The sequence below is a fragment of the Vulpes lagopus genome, chromosome 4, assembly GCF_018345385.1.
Source record: "Vulpes lagopus strain Blue_001 chromosome 4, ASM1834538v1, whole genome shotgun sequence".
Classification (NCBI taxonomy): domain Eukaryota; kingdom Metazoa; phylum Chordata; class Mammalia; order Carnivora; family Canidae; genus Vulpes; species Vulpes lagopus.
Window position 1 is genome coordinate 4915907 of NC_054827.1, and position 22230 is coordinate 4938136.

General features: G+C 43.4%; 1 protein-coding gene across 1 annotated transcript in view; it reads left to right on the forward strand.

Annotated features, from left to right (window-relative positions):
- Positions 1–22230, forward strand: part of CSMD1 (CUB and Sushi multiple domains 1) — a 1877909-nt gene that overhangs the window by 1678783 nt on the left and 176896 nt on the right. Inside the window, exons 38-39 of the mRNA XM_041753151.1 lie at positions 15070–15188; positions 18444–18513. Of these exons, the coding sequence (XP_041609085.1) occupies positions 15070–15188; positions 18444–18513 (189 nt within the window). The remainder of the gene's footprint in view (positions 1–15069; positions 15189–18443; positions 18514–22230) is intronic.

Below are 22230 nucleotides of genomic sequence, written 5' to 3' on the forward strand. Positions count from 1 at the left end.
TACATACAACTGCTATCATTCAGCATTAAATCCAGCTTTGAATTTATGGCAATACAAGCAAAAAAGAAACAATTTACTGACATAATTTTCTTTTTAAAAAGGATGGAACATTTAAAAAGAGAGACTGCTTTCTAGAAAATGCAGAAGTGAACTTTACACGACAGTGATGTATCAGTTTTTGAAATAATGTTGAGAACCTAATATAGTTAACTGCATTAATTTCCTTCATGCTTGTTTTCAGTGACTCAGTAGTGCTATGTTTCATTTCCTTGGTGTATCCTTTTCAAAACAGGAATTCAGAAAGAACAAACTAGAGACCGAAATTCTAGAAAATGCACTGAGTGTTTTGCAAATCAAAAGTACTAAACATTTTTAGTTGGATACTATCACAGTTAAATATTGACAACTTCAATTAGCCCTCTGTGATTGTAATGATTATTATAAATAGGTGGAAATTGTTAGTGAATGTTTTAATGGCACTGTAATATTATATTAAGACTAATAAGGTTTTCTCAACTTGAATGATGATGGGCGTGAATAAATTTGCAGGAACTGAGACAGTGAATAAGATAGAGCCTCAATATAACCCTGGGGGTGTTTACAGAGATTTCATTCTGTGTACAGAGATTAGAGCTCACTGCTTCCCACCAAGTGAACATGGTGTAAACCAGTACTTGTTCGATTGTACAATGAAGCAATCATTTTAATCCCTTTCTGTTAAACCCCTTTTAGTGTTTATTTCTGTATTTATCACTTGTTGATCCATAATATTTTTTTTTCTAAATGTTCTTATTTCAAAGCATCTCCTGGGACCCTTGATTAACTTTTAGTTTGGCGAGCAAGGAATGCCTCCCCAAATCCTATTAATACTGCTTTGGGCCACATCAATTGATAATTCTTAAGACCTTCCTTGTTTTTATTAAGTTTTGATAGTACTAAGGACCACAGAAGTATTTAAAGTACAGTTGTCCCTTGAACAATGTGGAGGTAAGAGGTGCCAACTCCTGAGCAGGTGAAAATCCGCATGTCACTTTTGACTCCTCCAAAACTTAACTAATAGCCTCCTGTTGACCAGAAACCTTACTGATCACACAAACAGTCAATTAGCTCGTGCTTTGCATGTTATATGCATCAGGTACTACACTGTACTGTTTCCCATTCAAGCCAGCTTAAGAACAGAAAATATTATTTAAAAAATCATCAGGAAGCAAATATACAATTACAGTACTGTACTGTATTTATTTCTTTTAGAATCTGCATGGGAGTAGACCCACCCAGTTCAAACCTGTGCTGTGCAAGGGGTCATCTGTATTATAAATCCTGGCTTTCATTTTACATCACAGGGAATTCCAAAGATGCTCCTGAAAATATGCAGTCTTTCTTAGGAAATCATTTCAGGCATTCAACATTGCCAAAACTTGCCGTGGTGACAGGAGAATCCCAGCTTTATTTGGAGCTGAGTGTAAGACACACACTAACACCCACAAAACTGATAACGAGTGAACACTTTCTTCTTCCCTGGGATATTTCAGCATTTTTACAAGTGAAAGGTGCAACCTAAGTGCCTTAATCTCATGCATCTTCAGCTGATCAAGAAGGGATTGCAAGAAAGTTTCTCTGTAGTCTTTGGAATCTCAGACATTAAATTTGCCAAGGGGCAAGAGTGGAATGTATAGGACTGAGGACTCATCCTAAAATTACATCCATGGAGTGTCACCTGCTGTTCCCCCTCTTCTCTAAGAGGTGTGTCTTAGCAGAACGTGTATTCATCAGCCAGCCTCCTGCTTGCTACTTGAGAGAATCATCAATCATTAAATCAATTAAATCAATCTGCTACCCATGCTGCTCGTGACTCAGAGAGTCGCTCGCGTGAAAAGGAGCCTGGTTTCCAATTAGCAGTTGTCATGTGGTACATCTGCCCTTGTGACTCATTTGAGACTGCTTGTGTGTTTGATGGTTCTCCCATTTGGAGTGGCTTTCACAGATTTGCAGATTTGCCTTAATTTCATCTCTGGGTGATCGTTGCTCCCCCCTTCCCTCATCCACGTTCCTCCTAAAGGAAATGGTGGGCAACCCTGCAGTCATCAGGAATCATTTGTGCATCTCTTATATGCTCTCTTCTGTCCTCTAGGCTCCATAGACAGAGTCGTGGGGAGACAAGCAGGTGTGGGCTCCGCTTATGGAGAATTTGCATTCTAGTGGCAGGCATAATAAATGAGAAAACCTGAAGTGTCTGTGGTGGTTGCAGATTGTGCTAAGTACCTTGGAGAAAATAAACGGATTCCTGATGTGCAAAATGATGGCAGCGCTCTGGTTTAGACTGAAAATATTTCTTGGAGGAAGGATGGAAGAATGAGCGGTAGTCAGCCACAGAAAAACACTTGAGGAAAAGCATCATAGTCAAAGGAGAATATTGTCCTGGTGACCGTGGGTGGAAGTGTGCCCAGCACACTCATGAAAGTGAAGAAAACAAGTCTAGAGCCAAAGGAGCAGTGTGAACAGTCAGAAGAGAGGCAGAGATAAGATCCAAGAGTGAGCAGGTGGGACAATATCTGGCACCTTGTAGCCCAGGATGCTCCTCTAAGGGCGATCAGAAGTCATTGAAGGTTCTCATCAGGGAGGTAGCCTTGTCTGATGTATTCTTCAAGCAGGTTGAGCTGTTGAGTAGAGACCAGGTGGTATGGGGTGTGAGGCAACAGTAGAGGGACATCTGCAACAGGCAAGCAGCTCTGCAGCAGCCAGGGAGGGTGATGTGGTTCTCTGGGGGAGGGGACCTGGGAGGAGACAAGGACCAGATGGGGATGGTACACAGGATAGATGGCATCTTGGATGGACATAGAGAGTCAGATAAAGGGGGCATCAGAAGGTCCTAGAGTTTGGCCTCAAAAAATATATCTGATTTGAGTGTCATTTGCCAAGATGGTGGGACGTAAGCTGTGACTTCTCCGTAGAGTCGATCACACCACCCCAAACATATTCAGAGTTCTGGAAATACGCCTAGTTAATTTTCATGTAAACGAGCAATAGAGAAATAGAAGGAAGTTTTATTCAAATTTAATTTTTGCAGTGACCCAGACTGTTCTGTTTGATGTTTACCAATTTTATGATTAAAACACTTAAGAAGTTGTAGGGTGAATAAAGTTTGCTAACGAAAGCCGTTTGGTCTTTTCAGCTCTTCTGTTGTCTTTGCTGAGTTGTGGGTTAGTTGTTGGTGCGACTGGTTTTCTCACCCGAATGTCTGTTCACAGGCTATTACCTCGCACTCTACCACAAGAGTTTTCTCTTTATCACGGACTCCTGTGATGTGAGGTTGCACATAAATGGAGGAAAAACATGATTAAAATATGTGCTGGTTCTAGACCGGCCTGTGAATCCACGTATTTCTGAGAATGACAAGGAACTGGCTTTTCTTTTTGCAGCCTACATTATAATTTTATCGATCGTTTAGTTTTGGAGGGTGCTCTCTTTCATTAAACCCTACACTGCTTAACTGAGGCTGTGAGTGTTAAAGAAAAGCAAAATGATTGAGCAACAGTGAATTTCTGAGTTCAACTCTAGAAAAATTACATGATAAATAGGCATTGGGTTTTAAACTAGCTTTATCTATACACTTATAGATCCTCTCTGCCCACATAATGGGTAAATGTAGCATTTTCGTCCTTGTAGAAATATTCCCAAAGGGACCCACATGCAAAAGTATATTGCTTTATTGAAAAGTAGTGGCCACATGATAATTATTTGTTTTTTTATTATTTAATCATTTCTTTGGTTTCAGGATCTTCTTACTGGTTTAAAACTCATGATATTATTTTATCAAATTCATCCCTTGGATGGTAAAACTTAAAAGATTTATCTATTATCTTGCTGGTCTTGCCATTTTTTCCACGGTAAGTCACTGAGGACTAGAGAGGCTAGAACTTGACCAAGTAATGACGGGGGAGGCTCTATGACGTGGCCAACCACGGCTAATCATTCAGGAGAAGCCCAGTCCTCTCAGATTTTGGATCAAAGCTCTAGACACAGGGGAGTGGACGCGAGAAGAGTTCTGGGTGTTAGAAAGGGAAGCGGTTCTGGAAGAGGAAGTGACGCAGGGCTGTTTCCCGCGCCCCAAACTCTGGGGTTCCCTCCGTCTGTTGTTCAGAGTTGTCTCTTCCTGACGCCCCTTCAGGAAACCACAACGAGCCACAGGGGTCCCCTCCCAGCAGGCGCTCGCCTCATTCCCCCAGGGTGGCATGTGCTGCTTTGTAGGATTCTGGTCCGCAAGGAGGCCTTTCGAGCGCTTCCTCCTTACGTCACTGGTGTGCTTTTCAGTTAAAAATATGTATTTCCCTAAATCTTGACATTCTTCTCATTCTTCGCATTGAACGATGGCCCTAACTTTCCACTGGCCCTTCTGTTTCTGCTCCTTTCCAGCCCAACACCGTACCCAGATTTACGCCCAAATGTCTATTTGGTCACAACGTTCGTCCCTCCGCCTCCTTACCCTGGCGCCTCTGCCTAATGTGGCCATTGGTTTTATCACCCACCGTTTTCCCTCAAGCCATTTAATTTGGTCAGTTATAGTCCACCAAATACACGGTGTAAATTATCATTTTCATGTGAGGGATTTCCCTCCCCCCCCCCATGTCCTCTCCCCCACTTCTCTCTGCCTTTCGGAGATCCGTCTTCCCACTTCCTTCAGGAGCCACTCAGTCTCCCCCCGCTGCAGAGCCTTCCCTCACTATGTCAATCCATGTTCATTTGTTTGACTTTTATTTTTATTTAGCACTGATTATCCACATGCTTCAATTACAGCACATTTTTCCTTGTATTATTGTTCTTTATGGCCTTTAAACCCAACTAGACTGTTAGTTCTTTGGGATCCCAGGAAATATCACCCATCTTCCACACCTCCTTTCTTTAATCTCCATATAGAACTTAATAAATTGTGTTGGCTCATTTGTTTGTTTTCACATGATTCAATTATTAGGTGATAATGTCCAGTTGTGGGGGGGGGTGGGGAAAAAACTTAAAGAGATACAAGGGATAGATCTGTGATCATATCTGGTTTTTGATAGTCCATTGAAAATGGAAATTTCATGATTCACTCTTCTGTGTGAACAATATTATTTGTAAAGAGTTTCTCATTTTCTGCAGATGCACATTATGCATGGATTTGTTAAAAACTTATATTGAGTAAGACTCTGCTAGTTCTTAGAGGATCACAGTCACTCATTGGAAGGAGGTCTTCCCAGAGAATGAGAGGGGTGCACACAAGGAAACTGAAATGCAGTGGAGCCCGTGCTGTGGTAGGGAAGGCACAAGTCAGGGGGCCTTGTTCACACGGTGTCACGTGTCTGACTCGACACCTGACATACTTGTCCCCACTCCTTATTTTTTACTGTGGCTTAAAAATATATAACTTTAAGCTGACAACCTCTTAAGTGTGTGGTTCAGGAGTGTCATATATATTCACAGTGTTGCACAACAGATCTCTAGGACTTTTTCATCTTGCAGATCTGTATACGCTTAAACAGTAATTCCCCTTCTCTCCTCCCTCCAGCCCTTGGCAGCCCCATTTCTACTTTCTGTTTCTGTGATTTTGACTATTTTAGATACAGTAAAATCATACGCTATTTGTCCTTTGGGGCCTGGCTTATTTCACTTAGCAAAATGTCTTTGAGGGCCATCCATATTTCAGCCTATGATGGAATTTCCTTTTAGAGTTTCAATGATCTTCCGTTGTATGTAAATACTGCACTTTCTTCCGTCAGTGGACATTTGGAGCGTCCACCTTCCGGGTATTGTGAGTAATGCTACAAATATTGAGTAAAATTTGGTGTGCAAATATTTCTTTGAGTTTTTGCTTTGAATTCTTTTGAATATATATACCCAAAAGTGAGATTACTTGATCATATAGCTTACTCTCTTGTTCTAGTTCCTTGAGGTGTAAAAGTTAAATTATTTATTCGAGATTTTCCTTCTTTTATAATGTAAACATTTAGCTAGCACTGTAATTTTCCCTAACTCTATTTAGTCTACACGGTTTCTGATAAAAAAAATCCACTGGCAGTCTGATAGGAGGCTCCCTGAACATTAGAGTTTTTTTTTTTTCCTCTTGCTGTTTTCAAGAGAAAAAAACAAAAAAACATATTATTTTTGTGTTTTTGTTTGTGATAGTTTGATTATAATGTGTCTCAATGTAGGTTTCTTTAGATTTATCCTGGTTGAACCTTTTTGAGCTTCTTTAATTGGTTTCTCCATTTCTTTCTTAAGATTTGGGCAGTTTTCAGCCATTATTTCTTCAAATAGATCCTCTACTTTCGTTTCTCTTTTCTTCTTCTTTCTGGGATACCCATAATGCCCATACTGTTCTGCTGGATGGTCTTCTATAATTCCCTTTTATTCCCCTCTGACTTGATAATTTTAAACGGCCTGTCTTCGTCAAGGTTGCTGGTTCTTTCTTCTGTTTGGTTAAGTCTAATGTTGATCTTCTCTAGTGGATTTGTCAATTCAGTTATGGCATTCTGTACTTCAGAATTTCTGTTTGGTCTTTCTTCATGGTTTCTTTATTGATATTTTTATTTTGTTCATGTATCTTTTTCTTGAGTGGTTTATTTGCATTCTCTTATAATTTAATGAGCAGTCTAATTAGGGTTATTTTGAATTCTTTGTTTAGTAATTCATATTTCCATCTTTTAGGGTGGGTTTCTGAAGATTTAAGTTGACCTTTTGATTAATCCACTTTTCCTATTTCTTTGTATGTGGTTTTAATTTCTGTTTCAACTTTGGCATTTTAAACATCAGCCACCTCTCCCAGTTACTGGAACCTGGTTTTATAGAGGGGTATCTTTCAGCAGTTGGCCCAATGAGATATTCCAGAGAATGCTTAGGGCTTTCTGAGGATGTGTACTCTGTGGGCTTGTACGTGCATCAGGAGAGGTTTGCTGGTTGCTAATCAGGAGCTTCCCTGTAGATCTGCCTGCTGCTGGGGCCTCTCAGATTGAGCTCCCCTTCACTCCCATCTACAGTACTGTGGATTCCAATGTGTTCCACGTGTATTGCCTTTGTTCTCAGGCACCAACCTTGCATCTGTTCCTAACAGCCCTGAGATTCAAGCAAAAGAGAGACCAGTCTCTTGGGCAGCTCTCTAAAAAGTCAGAATATTGGATCCATGGTCCACTGTTCTCTTTCCCTTCACAGGGAGAACTCAGGAGTTGGGACTTTCCTTCTAGTCATGCTCAGTGTGTCATGGAGGAGATCCTTGGCCGTGAATTTTCCAACCAACTTCAATGCAGTTGGCTTTTGCTTCTCTGGGGTTCAGGAACCTTGTAATTGGTTTCTGTATTTTTTCCAAGGGCAATTTGTCTGTATTGTTGTTAAGTTGGTATCTCCACTGGGGAAGAAGGTTCTAGGGATTCCTATTTTGCCATCTTGAGACATTACTCCTAGACTTGATGATTTTTTTTTAAATATAAGCTAAACAGTTGAAGGACTAGTTACTTTAATTCACATCATTCAAAAAGCAGAGAATATTTTTTAAAATATTCTTTTACTTTATTATTGTGCTACCAATTTCTTAGTCTTCTAACAAATAGTATGTTTGGCCTGAATGTTTGTACACAGTTGTAGTTGTTTTGTTTTGTTTTTAATGATATGAGTAGAGTTTTTGAAACCATGCTAGCTAAATTTTAAGTAAAATGCCACATATCATTTTTTTTCACATTTATCTTATTATGTATATGGTTTATTTGCATAGACTTCTGACAGTACAGATATTTTTGTGTAAGAGTATTCATATTAATCTGTAATGTTTCCTTAAGTCTCTATAGTAATCAACACCATAAATGTAGATTTACAATGATCAAATATCTATATGAAAGTGTTTAGTATACAACTTAAGGAGATGATTGAATACTAATAAACATGAGTCAGCAATATCTTTTTGTAAAGGGACAGAGGAAATGTATTCAACTTCAGGACTAATAAAAGGAGTCAGTACAGAAAGAAACAAACATGATCAGGTTTGGCTCAAGGGACATTGTTTGCTAAATCATGTTATATAACACCAAGCCAAGGAAAAGATAACTAAAATAATCAGTATATTTTACTAAAAATACATTTTTCAATAAGTTCCTTGATTCGGTCAGTTAATCTGATTATTTGGCCTATTGAATATTAAGAATTTCAATTAAATCTGAATATTTTGTATTTGCTTATTTTTAAAAAAGCAAAAACATATTAATGTAAAATCATGTGTTAAATATTCGTATATCTACATATAGTCACACGTATTAAATGTCTATATTTTATTTAATAAGTATTCCCATTAATCTACCTGATATATAAATTAAACAATCTAAGATACTTTAAGAAATTATTGTCGTTGTTATCATTTTAAATATATAATTTATATAATTGACCTTTTATTCAGAAGCCCTAGAAAAGACAATAAATGTGGTTACTGTCAGATTATTTTTATGTAATTGAGGTTAAGTTCAAGTGTAAGGTTTGACATTTAAATTGACATAAAATTGACATTTTAATGTTCTGATTTTCTGAACTATATGTGTGCCTAGTAAAATTTTAATTGGAAAAAATTTCTTTAATTTGTAATAAATATCTCTATGTCAAAGAAGACTGGCACAGTTTTAGCTTAAGTGATCACTCTCATCATGAAGAAAAGCAAAAAAATCATCCATATACACATTACTAAAGATCCTACATTAGACAGAATGCTTCTCTTTTCACTGCATGTGAGAGGATGTTTAGCAATATGTCACTAGGGATGGTTAATTTTCATAGCATTTATTCTTTATTAATGGAAAGTATGAGAACATGTTATTTAGCAGCTAAAATATTTTTATTTAGTAATTATGGTCATTTTGCCATAATTTGTTAGCTTTTTATCCATTTATCAATTCAATAAACATATACATGCTTAGTCTAGGCCATGTGCTAGGTGCATGCTATGTACAGATTGCCTTAGTTAGCTCTGCCTGCTATAACAAAACACCACAAACTGCGTGGCTTCAACAACAGACATTTATTTCTCACTGTTCCAGAAGCTGGGAAGTCCAAGACCCAGGTGGTGGCATATTTGGTTCCTGGTGACAGTCTGCTTCCTGGCTTGTAAACAGCCACCTTCTCAGTGTGTGCTCACATGGCCTGTCCTAGAGTGTGTGCGTGGAGAGAGGTCTCTTTTTCCCTTCACATAAGGGCACTAACCCCTTCATGAGGTCTCACCCTCATGAATCTATCTAAACCTAATCATCTCTCAAAGACCTCACCTCCAAAAACCACCACCTTGGGGACTAGAGCTTCAACATACACATTTTTGGGGGTTGAGGGACACCCAAACATCCAGCCTATTGCACTAACGAGGAAGAAGGAGCCAGTTTGTGTTCCCCTGGAGCCTATGGTTTAATTGGGGAAACTGAGCAAGTTGCAGCACCAGGAGCAATCTTAACTTTGATATGTAAACAGAGCTCTGCCGTGTGGTGATGGGGCACATAATTCACTGATATTCAGAAGGCAGAGTGTGTAGCCCGGTGAGGCCGTTTCCTGGCCTTGTGAACTTGCAGAAATTACTTTCCCTCTCTCCATGAATGAGGATGTTGGACAAGATCAGTGCTCCTCACAGTGTTCTGCAGGACACTGCTGTCCTGTGTTATTCATGGGGAGTCTGCAGACCAAAATGGTCCCGTAATCAAATACATTTTGGAAATCCTTCAAATAAAACTGAAGAGGATTCATCTCTGCAGGATTCCTCTGTGCCCTTAATATACTATAATACTTTCAAATCTCTGAGAAAGATAAAATATTCTATTTCCCCAAATTTATGCTCTGACTTCCCTTGACCCTATACACACAATCCCTTATGCTTTAAAGAATCCTTATGATCTACTAAATGGGAAGAATAGAGAAAACCTTTATTATGTGGACTTAACATGCCCACAGTTTACAGATAAGAGAAAATATTTTTAGCTCCACGTACATGCTAAATCACTTAGACAATGATTTAAAAAGTAGTTTCTTTTCTTTACTTCAGTTGCTGTTATATTAATTATGGAGTTTTCTCTATACACACTCTGTTGTCATGGAGATGTATTGACTCATAAAACAATGTAATGGAGAAGTCTGAATGTGCAGGGTGACACTTGTTATGTTTATGCCTATGTGATCATGGCATCTGACATTTATTTCATGGATTGTCAACCTCCCATGGCATCTCCCTAAGTGAAAGTGTGATGTCTTTATTCACCTATTTTCCAATACAGTGTCTGACCTTTAATGCGAGTTTTGATTTATGGGTTTACAGGGACTATCAGTAACACTTCTGTTTTAGGATATATCTTCCCAAGTGCACATAAAGAAAGGTTTTTTATCCACCAGTTTTGTGTGGATAAAATTCTAGTTACTACTAATTTAGTTTCCAAAAATATGGGCCTATTTTTTTCTTTTCCATATTAAGGACTAGCCCATGTACCCCTATAGTGCTGCTGATGACCTACCTAGTATTTAATAAAGCTCACAGATCTGCAAATGTTCTTTGACCTCTTTGCCCTTGTCAGCTAATCCAGCTCTAGTGATCTCTCCATTCAGGTCTGCTTTCCCCTGTGTTTTTTTATCTTGATTATTGTTTTGAGCAGTGCAGCTCGAATAACATACTTATTTTCTTTTAAGTTGTGAACTTTGAAAATCATACATTATGCCAGTCAAAATGAGGACAATGCCAAGTTGACAAAAAAAAAAATGCTCAGCGTTGTCTCAACTATGTCTACACAAGCTCACTTTTCCTGCTCCCCACATTTGACAATCATTGCATGTTTATCATGGATTTCAAAATTATTTTCATTTTCAAGATTTAGCAAAGCATTCTCTGGTTTACCTAATAAATTTAGGATAATGGTTATAATGCCTTCCAGAGACTCCATGAGGCTACTTGTTATTTTCTGGTTCATAACTTCCACATTTGATGGTCAGTGGTAGATAATGCCATTAGGCTGTAGTTTTGATCAAACTAGGATACTTGTCTTTTTTAATGGCTTTTTTTTTTTAATATTCTTTGCCCTCTCAGGGTAGACACATGGGGAATACTTTTTTGGCTGCCTTCTACATCTAATCCCAACTTTATAAATCAACGCATTTCAAAATGTCCACACATTTTTACATGTGAAAGTGTTAGAATGTACATCTGTGGCTGATATGGTACAAATGCCAAGCTACATAAAATATTTCTCCTGTGTCATTGCTTGTTTATAGCAATAGGTCTAAAGCTTTAGAACACTCAACAATTACCTTCATTATCACATGTAATCAGGATACCTCATGGTTCAGAATCAGGTGGCTCATGAACCACCTTGTAAAGAAACCTAGCTTTATAGCATTTGCTGTTTCATCATTTATGGTATAGAATGTAAATATGCCGTACATTGAAAACCTAGAAATATTTTCTATAAAAACTTTTGCTTACAATATGGCAATATACCCTACCAGATGTCTCTCCTTTGGAAAAATTAATTTTGAATTTTCCTGCCAGATGGTTTTGTATCACAACTTCATTTTAGAGAAGTTCTGTTATTTGTATAGCTCTTCCAACGTGTCTCGTTCTGTGTCTAAATCAATACTTTTTAGTCGACCGGCTTTATGACTGACTGTCACGGGTGTGATGCTTACCATTACCCATGACTTACCATTAAAAATCAGTTTTGCTCCAACAACTTTCTTCTAAAACTCTTTTCTTTCTAGGTGTCATGAAGAGTGATGATATATGCACGTATGGACTTAAACTGACCTTCCTTCCTGCTCATATTTATTTTCCTACCTTCTTCTATCTTCTTTATATTTCTCGCTGATTAGCATAATGAGCACATGCAAATAATCTGACCTTTCTCTGTACTGAAAATCCTTCAGCTTACCTCCTCCTTCTGTCCCCTACTGGTCAGAAAGCCCATTGCTCTGTCCGCTAAGGGACAACTTGTTGCCTCATATTGTTACCAGCATTTCTGGGGCTGCTTCCCCCTCCTTCTCCGTTTTCCTATTTGAGCCCATAATGCACAGGGTTGCTCTTTCTCTAGACAGTTTACCCTGATGCTGGAATCACAGGAGATGGTGCGGCTCCTCTGTGTGTGAACACGGCTGCCTGGGAAGGCATTTCAAACCCAGCTGGTTTGGGGGTCTGAATCTGCCACACCTTTAACTCTCCCCTCTGCTAGAATCTTGGTTTTCTCCTAAACCCAAAAATAAGAATCTTCCACTCATGACACAGATCCACTGTTTTCACTGCGACTTGACTGTGTTGCCGGCGGCACTGCATCATTAGGAGAGAAACGTGATGTATGGATCATAGTCGGGCTCTAGCCCAGGGTAGTTCAACAAATACTTGTGGATGATCGTATCAATCACTTCTTTACTTGTCTATATGTAAATATAAGTAGATGCTATTACTAGGAAGCGTCCCTAGAGATACCGGATATCCTAGTGCTGTTAACATCTGCCGTCTACTGGAGACCTAGGGACACTGAGAATGAGGAAGATGTGTCCTGTCTACAGTTCAAATATCTGGGTCTGCATAAAACTGCTTCCTGAGTCTTATCACATCAAATCCTGATTAAAAGGACTTTTGTATGTTTTTAGTTTATTAAGAAAATATATTGTAATTCCTATAGGTACGGATAACTGCAAGTTATTATTTTTTCCAGAGGATGAATGAGATTTACACATAGAATTTAAGAAAGGAGAAACGAAAATGAATTAACTATAATAAATGCATACGAATCACCATGTACTAAACAAATACACTAGGTAAAAGCCTATTATATCATATATGTAAAGAGATGGGTGTTTCATAACTAGAATTTAATTTTGAATTACTTATTGCATTTTTTTAAATTTCAAAATATGTTATCAGCTTATTTTGAACATTTTTGGGTTATCAATAGTCTCTGGTCTCTGAATGCTCTTGAAGTATACCAAAATGATGATGTGGCATCAGTATAAATCGGCTTTTTAGTATTTCAAATTGTAATTAAATTTATACCAAAGGTATTTTAAGTCCCAACCGCCCCCCCCCCAGGAGCAAATAAAAAATTAGTGCTAGGTGGTAGGTGATCTTGTTAAGCTGTGATAAGAGAAAGGGTGAATTTTAAATAAAATATATATTCTAGGGTTAAGAAAAACATAAATTAGACTTATACTAACAAAACAAGGTAAAGCCCTAAGTGATTGTATTTTTGTGTATTTAGTAACGTTATCATCTATAAATATAAAGCCCAACTGTCTAGAAATTTAGCACTGGGCTTGAGAGATGGGTTTACATACATACCTGTACCTGGGAACTCCACCTGTTAATCTGACTTCGCTCTGCCCTTTCCTTAATCTCAGACACAGGGGGTCAGGATCAGAGCAACATAGAGCATCCAGGATGACAATAGGCCGTCTTCAGCACGTGTGGTTTCCCCACGAGCTGCCCATGCAGGATCTCTAATCCGGATCCAGGCCTGATGCATGAGTGGGAACCATGTGGCCTCACACTGACTCCTGCTCTCAGAAGCACTGCACTTGCTGGAGCCCCTCTGGGAACCCTTAGTAATCTTACCTTTGCGTGTTTTTAAGTGGAGTTTGATGGGACAGCGGGGTGTGCACAGGAGCAGAGATGTGCCAGCCCACAGGTGTGGACATGGCCTTGCGTGCAGGGCAAGCCACACGCACCCTCATTCTGCCCTGGGACCCACAGTTGCGCAGCTGGGGGCCCTGCCTAGACCTGTTCTTCCATTTCCTACCAGGTTTTGCCTCTGCATTGATTAAGGCGACCCCCGCTTCCCCATCTCAGCCATATCACCCGGAGTCCCCAGCCCCAATCAGTTCACTAATCTGACCAGTTCATTCCTGTTAGTGTCATGACCCAGAACTCAAGTGTACGTCCAAGGTCACATGGAGAATTTTAAGCTGGGCTGCTCGAATGTCCTTCCTGATCCATTACCCTGCAAAACCCATCAGTCCCGGGTAACCTGGAATGAGATCGGACGTAGCACACTGATGAAAAGGATTATTTGCAATCCCCACGCCTTTAGCATCATTTCAAATGCATTTTTGTATTCTATAAAACACCATAGCTGCCTATTTTGTCTGTCTGTGCTATGGGGTTTATATGGAGAGGTATCTCTGCTAACTCACTAATTTCTCTATATTTTAGGCTGAGTGCCAGTATTATGTGATACATTAAAAAAATTGTTAGTGCCCTAACTGAAGGCAATCCCATAAAGAAAAGTGCCTGATTATAGCCTTAGGATCTGTAAATATTGGCCTGTTTACTGAGAACACTGAGAATTTTGTTGTCTTTAAATGAGAGAGAGAGAAAAAAAAATCTCTATATATATAATTATACATATATATATACTATATATTTTATATATATATATAAAATATTTGTTCTCGTGTTATGTTTTTCTGGAAGGGTAGAGTTCCCAGATTCACACTTAAAATTGTTCATAAAGATGGCCAACTCTAGGGGATCCCTGGGTGGCTCAGCAGTTTAGCAGCTGCCTTTGGCCCAGGGTATGATCCCGGGGTCCTGGGATCGAGTCCCACGTCAGGGTCCCCGCAGGGAGTCTGCTTCTCCCCGTACCTGTGTCTCTGCCTCTCTCTGTCTCTCTATGTCCATCATGAATAAATAAATAAAATCTTAAAAAAAAAAAGATGGACAACTCTGCTTGAAGAACAGCAGGAGAGCACTGTCATGGGTCTTGCATGTCAAAAGAAACGTGACCCTAAAGGCCCTTCTGAAGTGTGCATGTGTCGGCATTGGAGTGTGCAACGGGGAACGTGGAAGTGGCCATTGTATTGTTTAAGGAGAACCTTGATTGACTCGTGCTGGATGTGGAATGTAGTCATGGTCAGGAGGTAGGTAATAACTGACCTAAAGTCCCCTGATGTCTCATTGGTAGGACAACGAGAGAAATAATCAAGGTCGTTGTTCACTTCGTCAGGAGGAGAGCAACAGGGGAAAGAACTGTTTTATTATTCAAAAAACCAGGAATATCGTTTATGTTACGTGCTTCCTAAGCCCGTGTCTCTGCCTTTCTGCAGCCGTGGGCCTCGCTGCGTGCCAAGAACCAGCCCTTCCCAGCAATGGCATCAAAATCGGAGACCGGTACATGGTGAACGATGTGCTCTCCTTTCAGTGTGAACCGGGGTACACCTTGCAGGTACCTTCCTTCTGAGTGTCGGGAATACAGAGGGTTGGCGCGGGAATCCTTGGGCGGCTCGGGGACGCCAGTGCCAGAGAGCTGCACCCAGAGAGCTGCTTTAGCTGCTCTCCTGCTGTTTGCAAATCGAAGTCGTCACACGGAGCCACGCGTGCTCCTGATGTTCATTATAGCGTGGAAATAACTCCTGATGACAAAGCTCTCTTCCGCAGTTCCGCACCCTGTTTTCGTAATTATTTTATTTCCAGACGTATGTTCCCCCCGTGAGCATGCAGATGAAATTCTAAGGCACAGAGTGTTGACATGAGTCGCGTTCATGGCGCTCCTGTGGCCTCCAGTGCGAGGGACGCCCTGAGCCCTGAGTGTGTCCCGCAGGGCCCATGGCGGTGGGGCCGTCGCCGTCTGCTACCTTCTCTAGCAGGTGCTGCGGTGCCCAGGTCACTCCGGGGACTATCGAGGAGTCTCCATCGTTTTTTAGAAGTTTGTATAAAAGTTTTTTCAGACTTTTATAGCCCAATGTGTACCAACATTCATCATTTTTTCCGTTACTGTGTTTTCCGGGCTGATCATAAACAAGTGCACTGGCGAAACAGCGTCTCGGGGTCGCGTGGCCTGATGGCTCCGATTGCCGCTGCCAGCGACGATGTCGGTGATCTCAGCGCGCAGGCTACAACGGCCAGTAGGAATAGTCACGCCTAATTATGTGTCTTACCTTCGTTTATTTCGGGTAATAGAGTACCTTTTTGGGTGAACGCTCATTACCACGTTGAAGCGGATTGTATTTTAAGGACAAAGGTCTTAGTTCTGTCCTCCAACAGTTCTGTAGCAAAGTTTTAACAGATGAGTGTGGGAAAGAAAGCAGCAGGCAAGAGTCGCAGAGGACACGGCGGCGCGTGGGGACCGCAGGGAGGTCCTTCCCGGCACCGGGGCACCGTCCATGCTGGAGCCCGGGGCACAGGCACGGGTGGTGCGGGCCCCAGAGCCACGCTTGCCGCCCCCCGCCCCCCACCCCGCAGGGCCTTTCCCGCACCTTCAGGCCCGGAGCACGTCGGTGGGCAAGTGCCCGAAGCCTCCTGAGCTGACCGTTTAAGGCAAATCCCAGCCGTGTTCCGGTCTGGAGAATTCTAAGGCTCGGCCCAAGGGCTTTGTTTGTAGGGAGCCCCCCCGCACCAGTCTACTTGGATGTGCCATTAGTATGTCCCCCCCCTTTTTTTTACTTGCTTTATACTCAAAAACACACTCCCACACGTCAATCCTTGCTTCTCTGTGGGGTGTTCGCCGCCTCCTACCCCCCATGGTGTTGCTGAGCGGCTACCCTGAGGACCTTTTACAAATGACTCCTTTGCAGCCCTCAGAGAAGGAGACAGAAAGGAGGGTCCCGTAGGGTCCTCGCTTACAAAGGGCTGTTGAATCAGGGCTGGCGGACGAGGCCGGGATGCACCTGTGGCACCTGTACCTGCACCTGCGGAGCCCTAGCCCCGCTCATTAGCTCCGGTTACAAATGCAAACCAGGCTCTTCCTCTGTCCTTCTGCGGGGGGGGCGGGGGGGGGCGGGAGCAGCGCTGACTCCACGAGCTGCTGGCTTTGCCTTCACGGGAGCCAAACAGGGGCCCCGGTTTTTTTTTTTTTTTAAGTTGCTTAGTGTCAGCAGCACAGTTGTCAACACATTAATGTACCCGGAGGCACAGCGCCTGTGGCGACCCGCGTGCCTTGCACACTTCGCACACTGCTGTGCCTGGACGTGGCCGCCCGGGGAGCCTCCTGGACCAGGGACGAGGGTGCCAGCCCCGACACTCAGACGGAACCCTGGATTCCCCTCTTCCCCAGGCCGGTTTCAGTGCTTCTTTACAAGACAAAACGATGAAAATCCTTATGTTAAACTAGTAACTACATAGAGTCCTGTCTCGTGTTGGATCCATTGTATACATTTCAGCTGGAATCACTAATATGAAACGTCTGTGCCAAAATCCATGAGAGAGTCTGACCGGGGCTGGTAACCGATGGCTCCCCTCTGGGCAGGCATCTATAACCGCCTTTGGAGGCCTTTGCACTTTACGTTTTCCATAATTCAGGAAGAAATCCATTCAAGATAATTTAACGGACCACAAAATGAGCGCACACCCAGCGTGAACTTTAGCAGGAGCCGTACTGCACGGAATGTCTTCTCTAAGAATAAATATAGCCTCTTTTTGCTGTAATGACTTTTTAACATATCAGAAAGTATGAGAAAATGAGTTTTGTGGCAGATGAATCGAGGATGAAATGTTCCCGAGCCCGGGGAATCAGTCTGTCGTTGGTAACTGCATTAGCGCAACTTCTTGTTTGATGCGTCCCCATCGTGCCCGCGAGTATTTAGCATGAACTAAAGATTTGTTTCCAATTGCCTCTGTGCCGGTTGTGGGCGGCAGGTGGGAACTCACAGCATCAGCGCGCAGGGCGGAGAGGACCACCGAGGCCCAAGGAAGAAAAAAAAATAAAAACCTATGGTCTGCACAGAGGTGCTCTTTACTGGCTTCCCTTCTAGCGTGAGAGGGATTTCGTCACAAAATGTTCAGAATTTAACCTGCTGCTGTGTGATTAACCGGATATAATAGGACGGGTTTGTTTTATTTTTTTTTTAAGATTGAAAGTTGAAAACTTCATATATTTAAAGGATAAAGAGACCGTGGGCGATGTGGATTAATTTTATTGCCGCCACAATCATTTGGGAGTTTGTGAGGCTGTGTGATAGTAACACGACTATCAGGCCTCCTGCTTCTCTGATGGAGGAACCGACCCAGTTCTCTGTGGGCCCGTGTGAGTCATGGGTGAACGGGAAGCACGAGGGGAAGCGAAGATGCCTTTCGTGAGCACATTACGTATCTCTGACCTTCCCTCCTCGGGACCAGTACCTAGTGTTCACAGCCTCCCAGACCGAAAGTCGTAACTTGTGATGATTAAAAAATAGAAAAAAAGATGTGTTTCGCCCAAGCCATCCCGTTGAGCAGGGAAAGGGGCATGTCCCAAATAGTCACCGAGAGGGACCCAGCAAGATTTGGGTTTCAGCGAGAAGAATTACAATGGTCATGGGTTTTGTTTTTTTTCTACCTTGATTCCAAGTATGTGATTCATGGACAAACGTTAGTGCAATACGTTGCACGATGCCTGGTGTGTCGTTTATAAAGGGAACCACAGAAAGTACGGACGTCCTCGCAGCGGAACTTTGCACGCTCTTCCTTTGGTTCTGTGAGCCTTACCTCCTTTTCTCTCACACAGGGTCGTTCCCACATCTCGTGTATGCCGGGCACCGTCCGTCGCTGGAACTACCCGTCCCCCCTCTGCATTGGTAAGGACGCCCCTCCTGCCTCTCCCGACGCCGTGTTGCTGTGCGTGTGCCCTCAGTACCCTCAGTACCATCACTGCCCTCAGTACCCTCAGTACCCTCAGTATCCTCATCAGTACTGTCAGTGCCATCAGTACCCTCAGTACCCTCAGTATCCTCAGTATCCTCATCAGTACTGTCAGTGTCATCAGTACCCTCAGTACCCTCATCAGTACCTTCAGCGCCCTCAGTATCCTAGTATCCTCATCCGTACCCTCAGTACCCTCAGTACCCTCATCAATACCCTCAGTACCCTCATCAGTACCCTCAGTACCCTCATCAGTACCATCAGTACACTCAGTACCCTCAGTATCCTCAGTACCCTCATCAGTACCATCAGTACCCTCAGTACCCTCAGTACCATCAGTACCCTCAGTATCCTCAGGACCCTCATCAGTACCCTCAGTACCCTCAGTACCCTCATCAGTACCCTCATCAGTACCCTCAGTATCCTCAGTACCCTCATCAGTACCATCAGTACCCTCAGTACCATCGGTACCCTCAGTACCCTCAGTACCTTACCAATCACATCATCATGCAGGAGGTGTGGCAAATACTGAGCACGTATCTTGTCCCACGGATGTACTAGCTCAGCTTTTTTGTCATCTGTGGACCGACCCCTGTGGATTAGATGTCACACTGCTAGCTCAAGGCACTGAACCAAGGCAAATTACATCCATACCAGAAGGGCCAGTGGATTAGTTACGAGAAGGAACGAACACAGTGAGTCTGGAAGTCTGAGCCGTGTTCCGTGTAGGCCTTTAGGCCTCTGGAAAACTGAGTGTCCAGAAACGAAATTCAGAAATACCAATGAATGGATGGATCAGAGGGATAGTGTTTTATAGGAGAAGCAGAGAGATGGCCCCCGTGAATGTGCCCATTAGGACGGGCTCAGCCTGCCTTTTGAGGGAAAGGCGCTCCCAACACAGCATTGCAAGGAGAACAGCCTGGGTCCTGGGCCCACTTAACCTCTTGTGTGGAGGCTGCGGTGGGGGTCCCAGGGCCACCCTGGGCACAGCAGGCCCCATACCCACAGCTGTATGTCTGATGCAGAGTCTGCTTACAGCTCAGGTGACCACAGGACTGTCAGGTGCTACCCTCACCTTTGCGACTCAGTATACCCTCCCCATCAGCATACCTCCTGCCTCCCCCAAACCCGTTCCCCCTCCATAACCCCCCTCCTAGGTGACCCCCATGATCATCATGTTTTGTGTGGTCGGATATGACCTCAGCTTCCATATGGTTCCCGTGGGGGCCCACCACTTCAGGGCTCCCCAGTTGTGATTCCCACCAGCAGTCCTCAGCATTAGGGTCTCCCCGCCGTCTGGTGCCTTGCAGGCCCCGTCTAGGCGATGGCTATCCCTGGCCACAGGGTCCTGACCTGTGCTCCTGCTTCATCAGGGGAAGAGCTTGCTCCCTGCTCGGGGCCTCGCAGCCCTCGGCCTGCTGCATAGCCGCGCCCCGGCCCGGAACAGCACGGCCCAGCTTCATGGGAGGCTGGGGATGCAGCCCGGCACCAGCCCCCTGCCCCCTGCCCACACTTCCCACGACGCCTACCGCCCCACGTGCACGCCTCCAGGCACTTGCCCTCCCCGTGCCCTGGGCAGTCCCCCTCGGGCCCAAGGCAAGTGGACGCACGGCGATGCACCTGCATGTCCACAATATCTTGTTTCCGGGCCCGGGGACCTCCTTGATGTCCGCCCCTGAGGGGGATGCCTCGTTGGCCGGACGCCCCGGCCCTGCCCATGGCCCAGCCCCAGTGCAGCAGTGTAAGGCCCTCGGAGCTGTAGCACGGTGGGCCCCGATGGGCCTCCCTCCCCTGCCAGGGCCCGAGGGCCACAGCAACGAGTCTCGCAGTAGTGCCCTGTGAGCACATAGTCGGCCCTCGGGAGCTGATTCCAGGAGAATGTCCGGGGCTGGCGGTCAGACCGCATGGCTCATCACGACAGTGACCGGGGTGCCTCTCCTTATGGAACATCTGCCCTTTCCTTATAGGACATCCATCTTCCTGTTTATTTTTCAACGAAGAACCTTCCCGTAAACTTGAGAATTGAAATATTTTTAACTTTGAACTGAAGTCAGCTCACAACGGGTATTCAATCAAAGAGTGTGTCGTTGCCGGCACTCTGTTTTGTGCGAGGACATGTTTTATTCAAATAGTTAACCCACGTAAGCCAAGTATAATTGATTTTTATCTTTTATTTAGCCTGTCTCATATATTAGCAAACGTCGAAGATTCATCAACTCCCATAGCTAACCTGCTCACTCCTAACTTTTCGCGAGCAGTAGAGGAAGGTTTCTCATTGGAAAACTCACAAACAACCCACGACAAATCTCAAAGTCTGATCTGAGAGATCGAAAGGGGTCTTGTTTTTTTGTTGTTTTTGTTGTTTTGTTTTGTTTGTTTGTTTGTTTGTTTGTTTGTTTTTAGCTGTTAGCATCCAGGGGACGCAAGCTAGGGGATTTTATGACTAGAAATCCATAGAGATAATCTCTATTTATTAGAGATCTCAAGCCCTCATGATGACAGTTTATATCAAAACACTTCTCTACGGGTTACAGAATGTCAAGCACCATTCTCAGAGCGTAACCAGTGCTATTAACCATTTCAAACATCACCGTAAGCCCCCGAGCGGCCGGGGTGTTTGCCAGGACCCTCCGCCCAGCTGGCATTCCCTCCACCATGGGGGGCTCTCCAGCAGAGCATGGCCTGTGCCCTGGACTCAAAGTTCCACCTTTTGTCACCAAAAACATCAGGAATCTGCACAAAAGAAGATAAATAAATCCAGTAAGACGTAAGATGCCCAGCTATTTTATGGTGTTAACACCTCGTCCTTTGGAGACACCATGTTTGCCATGAATTCTGCACATAGGCTACTTCGCTATAAGAAGGGATTTGGGGTGGAGAGAGTTTCTCCAGCAGGAGGTAGGAGGTCAGTTTACCAAATGGTGATGGACAGGTAAGCCCTGGGAAGAAGGCCCAGACTTGATTGTAGGATTGAACAAATATAAAGTAAGACAAGTCCATTGGTGGAGTTTTTTTTTAAATATCACAAAGGAGGAAACAATAGATTGATGCACATCCTTCGGGAGCCCTGCTGGTATGCCCGCTGGATGACTTTTGTGTGTTTTAGAGAAACTAAAGTGGGATTACAATCTTTTGAGATAACTAAGTCCTTGGGGAGCTGGGTCATGATTGTAAGAGGAGGTCTACCCAATGTCTAGGCCCTTTCACAACACCCATAGCTGGCCCGTGTGAACCAAGATGTCACCATCGGTGCTGACTTCCATCACCCAGCCACTGGGTCAGCTCCTGTGAGACTGTCCTGGTCCTCAGTTGCAGATGTGCATGGATGCTTATATTTCATGATTCCCAATCTTTTCCTCTTCTTTTTCATAAAAGTCATGTTCAAACTCAAAAGGAAGGGCCCCTTTAAAAATGTCACCTTTGCTTCACATCTGTCTTCCTGTTGTTGCCACTGATTTGGCATTTTCACGTCTCTCTCCCCTGTGGTTGGACGTACATATTCACTTCCACCTCGGGATGAGAGCCATGAGGGGAGGAATATTACCGCTGACTATATTCAGGGATGCCCCCCAGATCCCCCAGCCTGCCTTCACCAGCATGGACACACCCGTGGGTGAAGTGCATCCCAGAGCCCATATTTCCACTTACCTGAT